This window comes from Fundulus heteroclitus, chromosome 20 (genome assembly GCF_011125445.2).
Source record: "Fundulus heteroclitus isolate FHET01 chromosome 20, MU-UCD_Fhet_4.1, whole genome shotgun sequence".
NCBI classification, from domain to species: Eukaryota; Metazoa; Chordata; class Actinopteri; order Cyprinodontiformes; family Fundulidae; genus Fundulus; species Fundulus heteroclitus.
Window position 1 is genome coordinate 45,536,346 of NC_046380.1, and position 17,643 is coordinate 45,553,988.

Sequence of the window (17,643 nt, forward strand, 5' to 3'; positions counted from 1 at the left end):
GAATTATGTTTGTGTCTGTAAGTTATCTGTGTACATCCTGTAAACGGTATCTGTCTAAAAAGAAATTCACCATGGTAACATATGGTGACAATAAAGATTCTTGATTGTAGTACTAGAATAAAGTTGTGTTTTATGGGTTGGACTGTGTAAGAAGCTGTAATGTCACTGTTTACCTGGTTTATAGCCTCCCAGTGTGTATGAATATGTTCACAGTGCAGCAATTTACAAGACCATAAGACAATAAAACAGATTTTTATTGTAACAAGCTTGAAAGTGAATAGCTGTCATGAACTCCTTGATCCCTTAATAGGTCAGTTGTTTTGAACTCTTCATGTAGTCTACAGGCCTGGTGCCAACTGTTTGTCTTCTTCTGACGTTTATGCAAAACTCTTCAAGCACAACATTCTAAGTCTACTAGTATCAGAGCATAACATTTCTTATAAGTCCTCATTTAAGTTAGGAAAAATGTCTACATAAATCGAGTTCAACGCAAGATTGTGAAAGATTTCAAGGAAGGTAGCATGCCCATTCTGTACTATGGGACACATGCACCATCAGAGCCAAGTTAGGCCAGGCTCTGACTGGGAGATTGGGATTTCACACCATGGACTTTCCTTATATGTCTCTTCATCAGCAGCTTCTCAGTGAATAACTCGTGACAATAATCACATCTGTACGGCCTCTCCTCTTTATGTTTGGCAAACACGTGTTTTCTCAGAGTGGAGCCTCTGTTGAAGGACTTGTCACAGATGTGGCAGCTGAAAGGCTTCTCGCCCGTGTGGGTCCTTAAGTGTTCGGTCATGTGTCCTTTCAGCTTGAAGCCCTTGCCGCAGTATTGGCAGCTGTAGGGCCTCTCCCCTGTGTGAACTCTCATGTGGTTCAGCAGGTTGCTCTGACAGGGGATGTGCTTGCCACAGATGTGACATTTGAAGTTGACTTTGCCATCTTTGGACGTGTTTTCGTGCATCTTGAGGTGCCACGTTAACACCACCTTTTTGGTAAATATGTAGTTACAGATGTGGCAGCGGTACAGAGTGGTGGTTGTCTTTTCCTCAGCCAGCTTTGGATCTTCTGGAGAAGTTTGCTGTGCTTCTCCACTTTCCTCTGCTGCTCTGCAGTCCTCTAACTGCTGCACAGTTTTAATGAGTTCTCTTGTCAAAGCGTCACCGTCATCGCTGTCCTCAATGGGTACCAGCTCCTTTGTGCCGTTGGTCCACAGCTCCTCCTGCTCCTCCTGCTCCTCCTGCTCCACCTGCTCCTCCTGCTCCACCTCTTTGACCTCTGAAATCCCCGGCTCCTCCAAGCTCAGTTCCTGTTGTTGCTTAGGAGCAATTTCTTCTGTGGGAGTGGGTATAGTAGGAAGCTTGGCATCTATAATGACAAAAACAAATGAAGACGCTTATAGTAAACAGCATATTTATTAGGATGAACAAAATACCTCTCCACTCCTCATTAGCAGCTTTAAATGCTAGATGTTCAGATCAGAAGACCTATCCACTTTTAATAGAACAAGCAATAGGTTTGATGTGAAGATAATCCAGCTGAACACCTTCGTGGCTCAAATGAGCTGATTTAACAGAAGATATACAGACTGAATCGTGATAAAACCTTCTCTTCTGCTGCACAGCTTAACTTTAAAATTAGCTTTATTTTCCATACCATGATTTTTTGAGGTTGTCCTCTAGGAATGCTCAGTCTTGGGTTTTCCATAGATGTCTTTGATTTGTGTCTGTGTGTTATATGTGAACTGTGAGCCTGTGGCCCATCACAATTTCATTATGGTTCCATAATGACAACACTTGATTTTTGATACGCCCATATTAGGATTACCATGACTGTAGTTAGCAGCCCGGTCTGAATGTAAATGAACACATTATGACTTATTTAATGCTCAGACACTATTCAGATAACCAGTGGACTTTTTTTATGGACTTCTGGTTTATGGACTTCTAAAAGTGAACTTTTTTCTATAAAGCTGACTGACCTTTAACCTCAGCAAGCCTCAACTCTGAGACCTTCATGACTAATCCAGTGTTTGACGTGCTGAGCTGTTCCATAGGATACCTCTAATTAATAGAACTGAGCCTCCATAGATCACCTGCCTCAGCACCGCCTCCTGTGCTACGAACAGCTCTGTAGTAACTCTGCCTCAAAATTAAGATTCTTGCTGCACAATTGACATTTTACTTTTGAAACAAAGTGAGGCGGAGTGGGTAGGGTTCTCTTGAAGCCTGCAGTCATCTCCACAGTCTTTAGTGGGTTTAGCTCCAGGTGGTTCTGGGCCCCCCAGTCGGCCAGGTTACATAACAACCACAGACTTCCATGTATTTCATTGGGATTTGATCTAATGGACCAGCAGAAAGCACCCATCCATCCATTATCTATACCCGCTTATCCATGCAGGGTTATGGGCGGGGCTTATCTCCAGCAGTCATTGGGCGAGAGGCAGAGTGCACCAAGTTAAGGCTGCAATGATTAGTCGACATTACCGACAATGTCGATAATGAGAAATTGTTGAAGCAAAAAGTCAGGCATAGACGCGCTCTTTAAAAATATAGAAACATGCTGCGGTCTCAATATTTTACTTTCATTGGTAGTTTAAATCACATGCAGTTCACTACGGCTGCAGCAGAGGGCAGTCATTTCCCAGTGAGCAAAAAGCACCTGTATCACATGACCACTGATCTCTATAATACACCTGAGGGCTGATTTTGCCGAAAAACTGAAGTCACTGGCCGCCATCTTGCTCCTCCCTACTCTCACAGAATCCCACAGGATTTGGTTGCAACAACAAGCAGTTTTCTGGCTGTGTGAAAACGTTTCACAGGTAATTCTACAGTCAGTGAATGTACTAACACTATCAACTACTAGGAAATTAGGTGCTGAAATATTTGACATGTTATTCATATTAAATATACATATATGTATATGTATATATGTATACATATATGGAAATATATGTTTTTGTATATTGTTATTTATATATTTATAAATGTTATATATATATATATATATATATATATATATATATATATATATATATATATATATATATATATACATATATATATATCACGCAAAATATTTCAGCACATGACTTTCTTAGTACTTATAGTTTTAGTACATAACATAAAAGTATATGGCATTTGACATTTTAAAAGACTTAAGCCCTCCCTGAAAATCCTCGTTATTCGATGCTGTAGCGCACATATTCCCTAGTTACTGGGGGGAAATAGGGAGTACCAATATGGCGGCTGGTGGCTTCAAAGCGTCTCGTTCTAACAGCGGGCTATTAGCACTCCAGTGTATAATAGAGATCAGTGCACATGACCCTCTCACATGAGTGCAGCTTCAGCCAAAAGAAGAAGTAAAGTTTATTAAATTACACTTTTTTTGGTACGACGTTAACTTTTAAATTGATTTTAGGCGAGAATGTGGCTGTTTGAAGCCAAAATATCTGCTTGGCTTATCAAGATATGGCTTAAAGGAGCTATAAGTAATTCTGACACCTTGTGGCTCAAATCGGTACAACAGCTTGTCAAGCAAAACAATCTAATGTGCCGTTTCTAAACGGTGTGTTGCCGTTGTGATTTTTTACTTAGGATAGGTATATGATGTTGTATTCTGTTCTATTTAAGGTCTGCTTGATTTGTCACCTATAGAAATAATAGTTGCAGTTCTACACCCAGGTCACTAGTCCATCACAGGGGACCATGTGACAAACAGGAAAAACAACCATGCACACACACACACACACACACACACACACACACACACACACACACACACACACACACACACACACACACACACACACACACACACACACACACACACACCTAAGGTTAACCAACAGTCATGTTTTGGTCTATGGGAAGAAACCACAGTACCTGGAGATAACCCACGTATGCAAAGGGAGAAAGAAGCAAGGTAACAGCATCAACTGTACAGCCCCCAACAGAAAGCAGCACAAAACGGCTAATGGGAAGAAAAAAAGCATCTGTTTTAGAGAATCTGTTTTTAATTTTAAAATAATTATTTCCAGATCTGTGCAGCCTGGGTAATGCAGTTTTTAAGCTGGATACCATCTAAAGCGACTGTCAAATGGCCCTTTTATTAGGTACAGTGATGTTGGCTGCAGTTTGCTGATATTAGATTTTTTTTTTCAGAAGCAGAAGCAGAACAACGCCCACTGGCTCATTTCTTCTTATCTGCTAAAAGCAAAGCTGGAGCTACTGCTAAAACATGGAAAGCATTTAGGACTTCCTTACAGTTAAACCTAGTAAGGTTTCATTTGGACAAAGAATGAACGCCAAACAAAACATAATATTTTGTTTTTATGCTTAAAAAGATCAGATTTGGTGACAAAGGTCCTGAGCTTATGGCTTAATAAAGGGATTATTATTACGTTTATTACCTGCCTTTAAAAAGGATGAATGATTTTTTGATCATTATATAGCGATATTAAAATATTTGTCAAATCAGCTGTTCTGGTAGGGGTTTCAGTCCCAACCTTACATGCTGCCATGCTTACTGTTGAGGAAAATCCAGAATCAGGGCTTTTCTGACTTTTTTAACCTACCTACATGATTTGTTTTATCATTTCAAAGCTCTTCTGATGAGCAAATGAAATCGTGTGTTTGTTGAAACGCCACTGTTATGGAAATGATAGAGCTGTTTGCTAAAATGCTCTTTATTCCCTAACTGAACAGGTTTCCAAAGCGATCCCTGTGAATTTAACAATAAGATGAAGTAAATAACCCATGGATCATGCCACATGTTTAACATTAGGAACCGGAGAACAGGGTGAAACCCAGGGAATGGGCCTTTGATCAGCAGAACCTGCAGGGACAGCTCTCCAGAGGAAACCTGAAGCCGCCTGTCAGCTCGGAGCCGCCAACAGCAGCAGGACCAGGAACAGATCACAGCTTAGACACACGGAACCGAGAGTTGGGTCATTCTAACGCAGAGTCGTACCCGCCCTCTGGAGCCTTATCTCCGGCTTGTAGACTAGATCAAGCAGCCGCTGGAGCCTCTGGTTCTCCAGCTTGGTTCGGTAGACCTCCTCCTGGTACTCCACCACCGTCTTTTCCACGAAGCCATAGATATCCACGGCGGCAGCAGTCAGCCTCTCCGTGAGGAATGCGTTGAATGAGAGCAGGGTAGCAGCAGCCACGTCCATGTTAATTAGGCTTTTAGGCAGCGGCCGCCTCGCCTGTAGGGAGGATGCTGCAGCCTCACTGGGGTCTCACTACTGCCCCCTGCTGTTCGCTGCTCTCACTGTCACCTGTCTCACTGCAGCGGTTCTAATCCTGCCAAGGAGCATTTTGCCTTTTGATTAAATGTGTTAAATTAAACAACAGTTCATCTCGTTTTCCAACCTTGGAATGTGAACACGTCTACTTTGAATTTCCTGGTTAATTTCCCCAAAGTGTGAATTATTCCTGTCCAAATTACGTGGTCATTTTTACCTAATATTCCAACCAACACAAACACCTGAATATATTTAACCCCCCTTCTCAAGCAATTCGACCCCACAAAATCCTATGACCATTTGTGCCTATCTGCATTATAAAGTATAACCGTTCCGTGCATAGACATCATAAACGTAGACGCCTCGTTGGGCGGGTTCTGTCTATGCTGCGATGCGTCAGAGCGTCCGCCATGTTGAATGTGGCAAACCTGCAGTTAGTCTGAGTCACTTAAACAGTATCAGAGGGAGTTTAATCTCAGGACATACTTTATATTCATAATATTTAAATTTCTGTAATATTGCGAGTTTATTTCCATATCCCTTTGGCTTCATTCTCCTGACGTTATACTCGTAAAGAATAAAAATAATCAAAATAATCTAACCTGGCTCTATTACTCCAGGAATGAAATAGTTCTGCAAACTGTGACTATTCTGGAAATGTCCCCTCTTAATTTTCATAATATGACATTTTCCTCATAATATTACCACTTTTGTCTTTTTTTTTTACTTTATTGTCCTAGGACTTTTTTTTCTCATATTAGTAACATTCTCTTTAATACTCCCCCAAAACGTCTGTTTTCAGAACCTAAAAGGTTCACATGTGACACGGTTTTATGAAATAATGAAGACCACAGTGTAGATTTAACCAATTGACTTTTATATTCATAACACACACACACACACACACACACACACACACACACACACACACACATATATATATGTATATATATATATATATATATATATATATATATATATATATATATATATATATATATATATATATATAGCACAGGAATGAGGCATCTTCTCTGATAGATGTTCACTACAACAGAACTTAACTTCTTTCTACCACATACATGATACATGATACATATGATGTCTATGGTTTCATGTATTGGGGGTCTTAAGGGAGTTTTAGAAGGGATGAACAGATAGGGGTCACCTATCATTTTTTCAGGGGTGCATAACACAATTTCAGGAGTTTATGATGCTGCCGTATCATATTGGCCAATCAGCATTCTGATCAATTCAAATATTGTCCCGACCTTTAATAGAAACCTTGTTGGGTGGGGATGGACATTTGTTGCTCAGCAATGGACAACCTCCTCATGAGCAGAACCTAGCAGGTTCAGTCTGGAAGCTTCTTTATTTCTATGGCTTTGGGTCACTGATAGGTTTGTAGCTGGTGCTGAAGACCGACCATGAACTGCTGATTCATCCATGATGGCAGGGGGAGCAGGGGGAGTTACAGTCTCTGCTGCCTTATTACTTGTACCTTACTCTCCGGGCAACTTCTTGAAATATTTTAATAGGAGAGTAAAATTGTCTGGAGGGACAACACAGGCAATTTAGAGTTTCTTTCTCCATGAAAATAGCCTTTACTTTTCAGTGGTTGTCTACTTTCTTGCATTAGGATTGTATCCAAATACGTTTCTAAATTCTAGATGCTTTTGACTCATTACAGTCGATATCAGTGTAATAAGAGTTGGCAGCGTTGTTATCTAAACTAGGTCCACGTCTCTCTAACTCACTGCCAATGCTAATAGGGACATCCATCCCCATCTTAGCACTGTATCGGGTATTGTGGTTCACAGCACAAAAAAATAAAACACTGGTGTAATACCCCCGATGCAGGATGCTGATTTCATTTAGAAGGAATCTAATTTGACATCCTTTGTATCAGCTAAAGCTGAAATCGTTTTTTTGTCCACCTGTCTTATACTCTCTGTCAGAATTTTCCACCAGTTAAATTTTGATCATTTATGAGAAGTCAGTTATGTTTGTACTATGTTATATTTGATTTTATCTGCTTTTTATTTCTCAGCTGTTTCAGGTTTGTTGGTTGAAACAAAGGTTAAGTTTTTATTTCCTGCCGGCCCAAGTGGATATGCTTTATATGCAAGCTTGACAAGATCAGTGTGATTGATAAAGGTTTCTTTTATGAGTGACAACATTATGTGGTCCTTTTTATTGTCCTTTACAGCTGCTGGTAAAGAATCTGCAGTTTGAGGATGGCAAGATGATCCCCGCAGCACAGTACTTCCGCTCCGGTAGCAGTGCAGCAGTGGAGCTCACAGAGGAAGAGAAGGGCTTCGCTGAGCAGATGAGGGTGGGTTATATTCATGTACTAAAAATAGAAAAGATAATAAACTATGAGGAAGTGCTCGTGTCAAACCGAAGATGTTGGTCTTGCCTCCCATTTACTCTCTGTCAGGCTGTGTGGAAGAGCATCCTGACGAATGTAAGCCAGATTGACGATTCCACAGATTTCTTTAAGTCTGGTGCTGCTTCAATGGATGTGGTCAGGTAAACAAGATTTGTAAACTATTGGCAGGCTGTCCTGATGCATCTCAATAATCCAGGTTTAAATTGGCAATATGTTAAAGAGCTTCCTGGGCTTCATCAAAGAAGGTTTGACCCCATTGGTAATGGTCAATTCCAAAAACGTAATGAAAATATAACTTATTCTATTTAATAAATGCAATGTTTTTATGAGTTTGAACCCATCGGTTGTAGTGTGAGGCCATGGTCACCTATATGGTAATTTACCACAAATATATGAGATTTACCATTTACCATCTGTATGAGAGGCCTTTTAGAAAAATAACCTGTTTGATGGTGTTTTATATTATCTGAGGGTTAGTCTTTGTTAAGCTTCCATCTTTTTAACAAGTCTCTCTCTTCTTTTGCATTTCCCCAAACCTTCAGGCTTGTTGAGGAAGCGAAGCTTCGAGCCAGCAGCTGCCAGCTGCAGAACGAGGACGTCTACATGAACACCACCTTTCAGGAGTTCATCCAGATGTGTGTCAGGAAGCTCCGGGGGGAGGATGGAGAAGAGGAGCTTGTAGTTGACTATGTAAGTGGTTGGTATCCACTAAGGGGAAAAAACTGTCTGAGTGTCTTATTCATTCATCTTTTACCTTCCCAGGTGGAAAAGAACATCAACAACATCACTGTAAAGATTCCCCATCAGCTGTTTATCAATGGAGAGTTTGTTGATGCAGAGGGAGGGAAGACCTACAAGACCATCAACCCCACCGATGGCACAGTGAGAGATGAACAACGTCTTCTTTCTCATGATTTTATGTATAACATGTCTACATCTTGTTTATAAAGAGATCCCAACGGAAGAAAGCTAGTCTGGCTGAGTTCCTCCACTGGCTGTGTTATTGCTGCTGGCCATGTGTTTCAAACGCTCAAGATCAATGTGCCTTGCAGGCCATCTGTGAGGTGTCCTTGGCCCAGATCAGCGATGTGGACAAGGCGGTGGCTGCTGCCAAGGAGGCGTTTGAGGAGGGGGAGTGGGGCAAGATGAACCCAAGAGACAGAGGCAGGCTCATCTACAAGTAAGTATGCCATATTTAACAGAATCAGCTTTATTCACAATGTTTGTGCACACAGCCAAGGGGTTGGACTTTGGTTCTACTTTGCTCTCTATCAAGAAATTCTAAATGAAAACAGCTAAATATTTTTTTAGATGCTGGCCAGCAGCAGGGGATTCACATCATGCCTTGCCTCTCCCTCCTTATGTGACCCCATTCAACAGCAGGGTCTCAGGGTGTGGGCCATGCAGGCATTGAAGGGCGGCCTGACAACCCTCCAGTGCTCCCACTCCTCCTTCTTTGGCCCCATCCTGCACCTTCATTTCAATACACTGGGTACTAGTAGGGCTTTGGGGATGGGGTGGAAGAGACTCTACTGTCAGGTAGTGGAGTCTGCATCCTTCAACCTACAACCCCCTATTTAAAGCATTTTAGACAAACACACCTGCATTCACTGCAACTTTTCACATTAACACAGACACACATGCATACACCAGGGATGAGGATGGTAGTGGGGAGCTGGGTACTGGGGGCATGGCCGTCTTTTGTTCGTGGGGAATCTAACCCCACATCTTGGTGGGATAGGTTCCCAGCTGTCAGCCAAAGTCTCATCGGGGTTTGATTGAAATCTTAAGATTTTGATCTTGTAAGCAGTGGCATCTGCTAATTACAGGATTGGTGTGGTGGGTGCACCAGTGGTTGGGGTTTACAGCACAACAACAAACTACTTTAAAATAAATCCATCTGCTCTCACTTTGCTGCTGCTGGATTTTTAAGTCTGGTCTGTCCGATCTAGTCTTTTATTCTTTCCCCCAGCGAAAACCTTGAAAAATTATTATTTGTCAAATAAATTACTGAACATTAGTTCTCTGCGCCATTATCTCCTGTCCTGTTTTATTGTGGTCTGACTCTTGTATATTTAAATGACATTTGGGTTAACAATAATCATGGCTGTGCCCACGGAGTTTTTAAGTTCACCGCTGATCGTTGCACACATCACGGACTGATGGATAATGCAGTGTAAAAACTGAACATATGTCTGGCAACAGGTCTGTGTACTCTGCTGATCACAGCTGGAGCACCATAAGTAACCAGCAGACAAACCTTTTGCACCTCAAAATTATATTTATTAAAACATGCATATTATATTGGAAAAAAACAAACACTTGACCTGTTTTGTGTCCTTTTGGCAGAGTAAAACCAAGAAGATCATTATGAAAGCAAACGGCATCATTAAACCTAACATATGTACATACATGCAAAGCTGAGCTGTGTTGGTTCCATCTGTTGATTCATCCACTGCAAAATACATGTCTGCTTTTCTGAGTTCTAAAAACATTTCTTTTGAGACATTGTTTGCTATTAACTCCACACTCCCCAGGGCTGATGTAACCTACAATGGCACTTTTTGCATGAATGAAATGATGCCCTCCTTAAATATTTAGTCAACACCATGGACAGTGGAAAACGTTCGAAATTGGTCTAGCCCATCAGGCAATACTCGCAATACCACCACCCAACACACACGTGCACACGTGAAACACCAGCATTCCTCTGTTCACATGAAACAAGCTAAACCATTTTTAGACACCAAAATATGCATTGTTGTCTCATAGGTTGTGTCATTCCATTATAATTAATAGTCAGCTACCAAATATTAACTTTTCTTTTGCTCACATATGCCCTGGACTTATTTCCACTTGTGATTGTTATATTACAGCTAGCACAATAGATTATTGACCGAATAAAGATAGTTTGAAAATAAACGTCAATCTCATCCGTGCTCCGTGCTCTAAATATTCCTGAAGAAGTGTCTCCATCTGCCATTATACTGGATGGAGCTATCCTCAAAGTTTCCACTATAGTTAGGTACTGTGTTAATGCTAAAATTTTAATGACCATGAAACATTGCTAAATAACATTTCATTTGGCCAAATGCCAGCGAAAGTTAAGGGCTGGCTGCTACTTAACCCGTATGCCACTGTACCAGACACCGACCAACCAGGATGTATCGCTGCTGCCTCCGGTGACGAAGTAGAGGGCATAAGCAGCAGCAGGTGGCTAGCATTTATTTCAAGAACGGCAAGCATGCATTCTCTCATAGTTTAAGCCTCAGTAAAAAGTCACTCCTTCCACATTAATGTCCATAGGAATGCTATCTCTGCTCTCTAATTTTCCGTAGAATAGTGTGCGATAGCCACTTGAGTCCATTGAAAGGATGTCAGCACAGTCTGTATTTTAGATGTCCATTTCTCAGATCCATCTGGAAAACTTGCTGACAATGAGTCATGGCTTGTATTGTGCTCTCATTAAAAACTGTTTTCCATCACAGCAATACTTTGATTGCAAAGTAAACACACCTGCTTGAGACTCGTTGCCGTCTGTAGAATAATCAAGTACTTCTCTGTCCATTTGCTCTGGAGATTCCGACTTTACAATTGATTTAGCACAAGTATATCAAATGCAAAAGATTTTGCATGTTGTTGCCATGGTTTTCCCTTCAAAGATTGACCATTGAACAGATGTGCCCTCCGTTGTATCATACAGGCTGACGTGCATTACATCATTTTAGAAATCAGGGTTCTGCAATCTAGTCTGGTTTATAGGAAGTTAAAATGACATCAGGATGAACTAAATTAACCTCAAATTCTCCACTTACAAAACACTATTCAGCATCATTCATATCAAAGTTTTAAAAAATGTGAGTTTCCATAATGAACACATTTATTTAAGACTGTTTATGCACAACACTTGTAACAATGTAGGTGAAAATGACAGACTAGGATTTGCTAGCTAACTAAGAGACTGGGAAGCTTGCTGACGGATTTAGAATTTCAAGCATATATGATGGCATTACAGAGGTGTGTGTCTTCTCCAACTCTTCCCTCAGACTGGCTGACCTGATGGAGGAGCACCAGGAGGAGTTAGCTACTATTGAAGCTATCGACTCTGGAGCTGTTTACACATTGGCCCTCAAGACTCATGTGGGCATGTCCATCCAGACATTCCGTTACTTCGCTGGCTGGTGTGACAAGATCCAAGTAAGATGGCTGACTTTACAAGAGTCAGACAAATCCTGTCTTCAGACACAAAAATAAGCATTATTGTTTCCCATCAACATCATGCTCCTGTGGCACAGGAGCTAGGGGTTTGTCCTGCCACCTATGGGCTCTGATTGCCTTAGTCTATGTGTCCTTGGGCAAGGCATTTTACCCACCTTGTCTGTTGTCGGTCAGAGCACTTTGAGGTCCTCAGCACCTGATAAAGTGCAGTTCGAGTGCAAGCGTTTTACCATAACATTGTATATTTACAACTAAACCCTTTAATTTGCTTTCATTAAAATCATGTAACTTTCTTCCAGGGATGCACCATCCCCATCAACCAGGCCAGACCCAATCGCAATCTGACTTTTACCAAGAAGGAGCCAATTGGGTGAGAATGTTTTGTTTTTCTAATTTTTTCTGATTGCTTTACGCAGTAAGATTTATTTGGCAACAGACAAGACATTTACCACCTACTTGTAAGATGATCTGAAAACTAAGCATGACTACAAGATGTTTAAATTATTCAGGTTGTATGAAAAACTCTTAGTGCTGATAGATGGGGCTGATGCCTATCTCCTGCATTTATTTGTCAGGTTGTCAGTCCATTATAGACACAAAACCAGGCACACACTTAAACCTAAGATAACCAGTTAACCTTCATGCTTTTGGGCTGTGGGAGGAAGCCGGAGTAACCCAAGAGAACCCACGCACGCATTGGTAGAACATCCAAATTCCATGCAGAACGAATGTGTAGTTGTACACGTTATCAATCTAGGTCTGCTCACATCGAATCTGTTCAGGGAAAGGAGGAACACTCAGCAGAACCTTTTGAGCTGATTGGGCAAAGTGACACCTAGTGCTTGTCTACCAATGTTTCGACTTTAGCCAATCACGGCGTCATGCATGGTAAAATGCATGCACAAAAGCACTTGCTGTCCTTTTAAATGGTAAATGGCTTGTACAGCACTTTAACTAGTCCAACGAGCCCAAAGTGCTTTACCCTACAATCAGTCATTGACCATTTCACACCGTAACGTTGGTGAGCTATATTAGTAGCCACAGCTGCCCTGAGGCAGACTGAAAGAGGCGAGGCTGCCATACATCGGCGCCACCGGGCCCTCTGACTACCGTCAGCAGGTAATTTGGTGGGTGCAGGGAGTTCATTTAAAGATGAAATCATGGATTCTGACAAAACAGCAGCAGCTACGCGTGCGTCCTCCTGCACTGCCATGTTTACTTTGGTTCGACTTTGGGCTCGGCTGCAATGTGACTGACCGATCCGTACTGGGTCGCTTCTCGAATGGTTGAGGTGGGAGCAGGACAAGATGGATTCTGTTTGTGTTTGTGAATGTAAAATAACATGAGAATTCAGCTAGCAGGCAGAGTTATGCAGTAAGATCCCAGGTTGGCATTTTGACCTGGGACCTTCTTGCCACTGTGCCACCTGCAGCTGAAAATAAAAATATAATAATAAATATTGTTATTTTCTTTTCTTTATTTAATTACAATTATATGTTGCATTTTGGTATCATTTCATCAACCATAAGAAATTACTTGTCTTCCATGAAGATACAGAGCGCTCCTGTGTCTTCTAACCAGACCATCTGTATTCAGCTCTCCCTTGTTTAGTTTGGTAACAGAAGCATCTCAACTCTGCTGCCTCAACAGAGGAGAACCCCACACCTAACTTGGCTATTTTTCCTGAGATAGGGGAGACCGGGGCTAGTTGTCACACTTTTTACACTCATACATAAATATTGGAATCAAAACACCATATATAAAAAACATATGGACCAGATGAAAGACCAAAGTCTCAGGTATAACTTTTGTATTCAGGTATATTTCATATCTTATTTCTGTGCAGAGTTATAAGCGATCTAATGGAGATTGTCACCATGTGACATGTTGCCCCTCCAAGGGGTAAGTTGTCACACTATATGGAGTAAGTTGTCACACAGGGTTTTGCAACCAATAAAATAAGAGCAAAAGGAATTTTATTTTTTAATGTTAAGTGAATAAATGACAATAACCCACTTTTACTACTTATGAAATAACATGAAATAATATGCAACATGCATTACGAAACTGACACTTAAACTTTGAATGCAAACAAAACAACAAAAGATTATCTCACAAGTCAGACTCCTCAAAAAGTTGCAGTTTTGGAATAGCTTATGTAGATTGAATTTCCAGGAGCACATGCATCATATGAAATGACATGAAATATTATGAAACATAGATTGATAGCTGTCTGACTCTGAATTTCCGCTGGTGTGAATGTTTTACAGTATCACGCTAAAATACGTTAATTGACATTAAAGTCCTTCGCTGTACTTCTGTTCGACTTGTGACCGAGGGTCACCTGCCTGACTGCCCTCAGCATCACGTCAGGTGCTGCACGGCCATGCTCTGTTTCTCTTTTATAACTCCTAACCATCTTCTCACTTTGTCCTCTCTTTTAAATCACTCTTTTTTCTGTAAAAATAATGTAAATTTTTTATTAGGATGTATTGATTTAAATTATTTTTGAAAATTATGATTTTGGGGTAAGTTGTTACATGTGACATCTTATCCCAAAATGACTGTGACAAGTTGCCCCAAATGACCATGTTTGCTAATGCTAGCTCTATCTTAATGTTAGGCTTAATAAGAACAATGACTGACTGGATGCCTTAATATCTACTTTAACAAGTCCATATGTATAACTGCTAGAATTTTTGTCTGAGTGAAGGTTATTTTAAAAAAATATCGAGTTCATATTTTTTACTTTGGGTAGTGGAAAATGGTCAATTGGTGCTCATCTCAACTTATAATGTCTTGTCCTCATCTCGCTCAGTCCGTGAGACCTGACCATGCAAAGGAAGACAACTAGTATTCCACTTTTTGGTTGCACCCTCTGATGGAGAAGATAACTGCAATGTGACAACTAGCCCCGGTCTGCTGTAACACTGATCTGCCCAGTGTGCGCATGGGTTAACAAGATGTTTCCTGAACTGGATCGTTAGGAAACATCTTCATCCCCCCCTGCCCAGCCCAGACAGCACCAATAGTGTGTCAGAAAATAAAATTTTAGGTAGAAAAACTTCTGGTCATTTCTTAACATTTCCTTAACAACACCTAGCTTTGCCTCTCTCTCGCCCCAAGTCCCCCCCCCCCCACCCCACCCCACCCCCACCCCCGAGTGCTGAGACTGACTGAGCAGATTTGTACATTGGATACAGGGTTATTCCATTCAATTTAATTTAATTCAATTATTTATATAGCACAAATTCACAGCACGTCATATCAAGGTATTTTGCAAAGTCCAATTCAATCGAATCATACAGTTTCCTGTCTAAGGAAACCCAGTAGATTGCATCAACTGTAGACAAACAGCATTCACTCCACTTATAAGACCGTAGAGCCACAGGGAGAGTCTTCTGCATTGTTGATGGCTTTGCAGCAAATCCTCATATTGAGCAAGCATGAAGCGACAGTGGAGAGAAAAACTCCCCTTTAACAGGGAGGAGATCCTCCACCAGAACCAGGCTCAGTGTGAACGCTCATCTGTCTCAACTGACTGTGAGTTAGAGAAGACAGAGCAGAGACACAGAAAGCACAGAAGCTCACATTGACCCAGGAATCCTTTCTACGTTATATGGTAATGACAGATGATCTGCTACCCCCGACCACCAACCACCCCTCCACCCCCACAGCTAACAGAATGCCAGTTCAGATCTGCCTACTATGGAGAGAAGAAAGACAGGGAGAACAATTCAATTCAATTCAATTCAATTTTATTTATATAGCGCCAAATCATGAAACATGTCATCTCAAGGCACTTTACAAAGTCAAGTTCAATCATATTATACAGATTGGGTCAGATTATACAGATTGGTCAAAAATGTCCTATATAAGGAAACCAGTAGATTGCATCAAAGTCCCGACAAGCAGCATTCACTCCTGGGGAAGCGTAGAGCCACAGGGAGAGTCGTCTGCATTGTTGATGGCTTTGCTGCTATCCCTCATACTGAGCAAGCATGAAGCGACAGTGGAAAGAAATACCACCCATTAGCGGGAAGGAAAAACCTCCGGCAGAACCGGGCTCAGTATGAACGGTCATCTGCCTCGACCGACTGGGGTTACAGAAGACAGAACAGAGACACAACAAGAGAGACAAAAAAGCACAGAAGCACACATTGATCTAGTAATCTGTTCTACATTAGATGGTAGTAGCGGGTGATCTGTCTTCTCTGGATGATGTCACAGCTAACAGAACGTCAGACCAGGTGTACCTACTATGAAGAGAAAAGAGAGAGAACAGAAAGTTAAAGCAGGAATGACAACACATAATGCATAATTGAAGAACAGTAGAACTCAATAGAGTGAGAAAATTAGATCCTGATATACTCCAGTAGCCTAAGCCTATAGCAGTAAAACTATAAAGGTAGCTGAGAGTAACATGAGCCACTAGTTATAATTTTTGTCAAAAAGAAAAGTTTTAAGCCTAGTCTTAAAAGTAGACAGGGTGTCTGCCTCACGGACCAAAACTGGGAGTTGGTTCCACAGGAGAGGAGCCTGATAGCTAAAGGATCTGCCTCCCATTCTACTTTTAGAGACTCTAGGAACCACCAGCAGACCTGCAGTCTGAGAGCGAAGTGCTCTGTTAGGAACATACGGGGTAATCAGAGCTCTGATATATGATGGAGTTTGATTATTAAGGGCTTTATACGTTAGAAGAAGAATTTTAAATTCTATTCTTGATTTAACAGGAAGCCAATGAAGGGAAGCTAAAATTGGAGAAATATGATCCCTCTTGTTGATTTTCATCAGAACTCTTGCCGCAGCATTTTGGATCAGCTGAAGGCTTCGAACTGCATTTTGTGGAATTCCTGATAGTAAAGAATTACAATAGTCCAGCCTTGAAGTAACAAATGCATGGACCAGTTTTTCGGCATCACTCCTGGACAGAATGTTTCTAATTTTGGCGATATTCCTGAGGTGAAAAAAGGAAACTCTGGAAACCTGTTTAATATGGGATTTAAATGACATGTCTTGGTCAAAAATAACACCAAGATTTTTTACTTTATTACCAGAGGCCAAGTTAATGCCACCCATATTAAGTGATTGATTAAGAACTTTATTTTTTGAGGACTCTGGCCCAAAGATTACAACTTCTGTCTTGTCAGAATTTAGATGCAGGAAATTTAAAGTCATCCAGCTTTTGATGTCATCAAGACATGACTGCAGTCGAAGTAATTGATTGGATTCATCAGGATTTATGGATAAATATAGCTGAGTGTCATCAGCATAACAGTGGAAATTAATCCCATGCTGTCTGATAATTTTGCCGATCAGAAGCATATATATAGTAAAGAGAATTGGTCCAAGGACTGAACCCTGTGGTACTCCACAGGTGACCCTAGAGTTTGAGGAAGATTTATTATTAACATGAACAAATTGGAATCTGTCTGACAGATAAGATTTAAACCAGCCTAATGCTTTCCCCTTAATCCCTACAGTATGCTCAAGTCTTTGTAGGAGAATATTGTGATCAACTGTATCAAACGCAGCACTGAGATCTAACAGGACAAGTATAGACACAAGTCCATTATCTGAGGCCATGAGAATATCATTAGTGACCTTCACCAGAGCTGTTTCAGTGCTATGATGAGCTCTGAAGCCTGACTGAAACTCCTCAAGTAGGTCATTACTTTGTAAATGTTCACAAAGTAGATTAGCAACTACTTTCTCAAGAATTTTAGATAAGAAAAGAAGATTAGATATAGGTCTGTAATTTACTAACTTATCCTGATCA

General features: G+C 40.9%; 1 protein-coding gene across 1 annotated transcript in view; it reads left to right on the forward strand.

Annotated features, from left to right (window-relative positions):
* aldh1l1 (aldehyde dehydrogenase 1 family, member L1) overlaps window positions 1-17,643 on the forward strand; it is a 53,773-nt gene that overhangs the window by 31,950 nt on the left and 4,180 nt on the right. Inside the window, exons 8-14 of the mRNA XM_012873377.3 lie at window positions 7,464-7,589; window positions 7,695-7,786; window positions 8,189-8,336; window positions 8,409-8,528; window positions 8,699-8,826; window positions 11,693-11,843; window positions 12,164-12,234. Of these exons, the coding sequence (XP_012728831.2) occupies window positions 7,464-7,589; window positions 7,695-7,786; window positions 8,189-8,336; window positions 8,409-8,528; window positions 8,699-8,826; window positions 11,693-11,843; window positions 12,164-12,234 (836 nt within the window). The remainder of the gene's footprint in view (window positions 1-7,463; window positions 7,590-7,694; window positions 7,787-8,188; window positions 8,337-8,408; window positions 8,529-8,698; window positions 8,827-11,692; window positions 11,844-12,163; window positions 12,235-17,643) is intronic.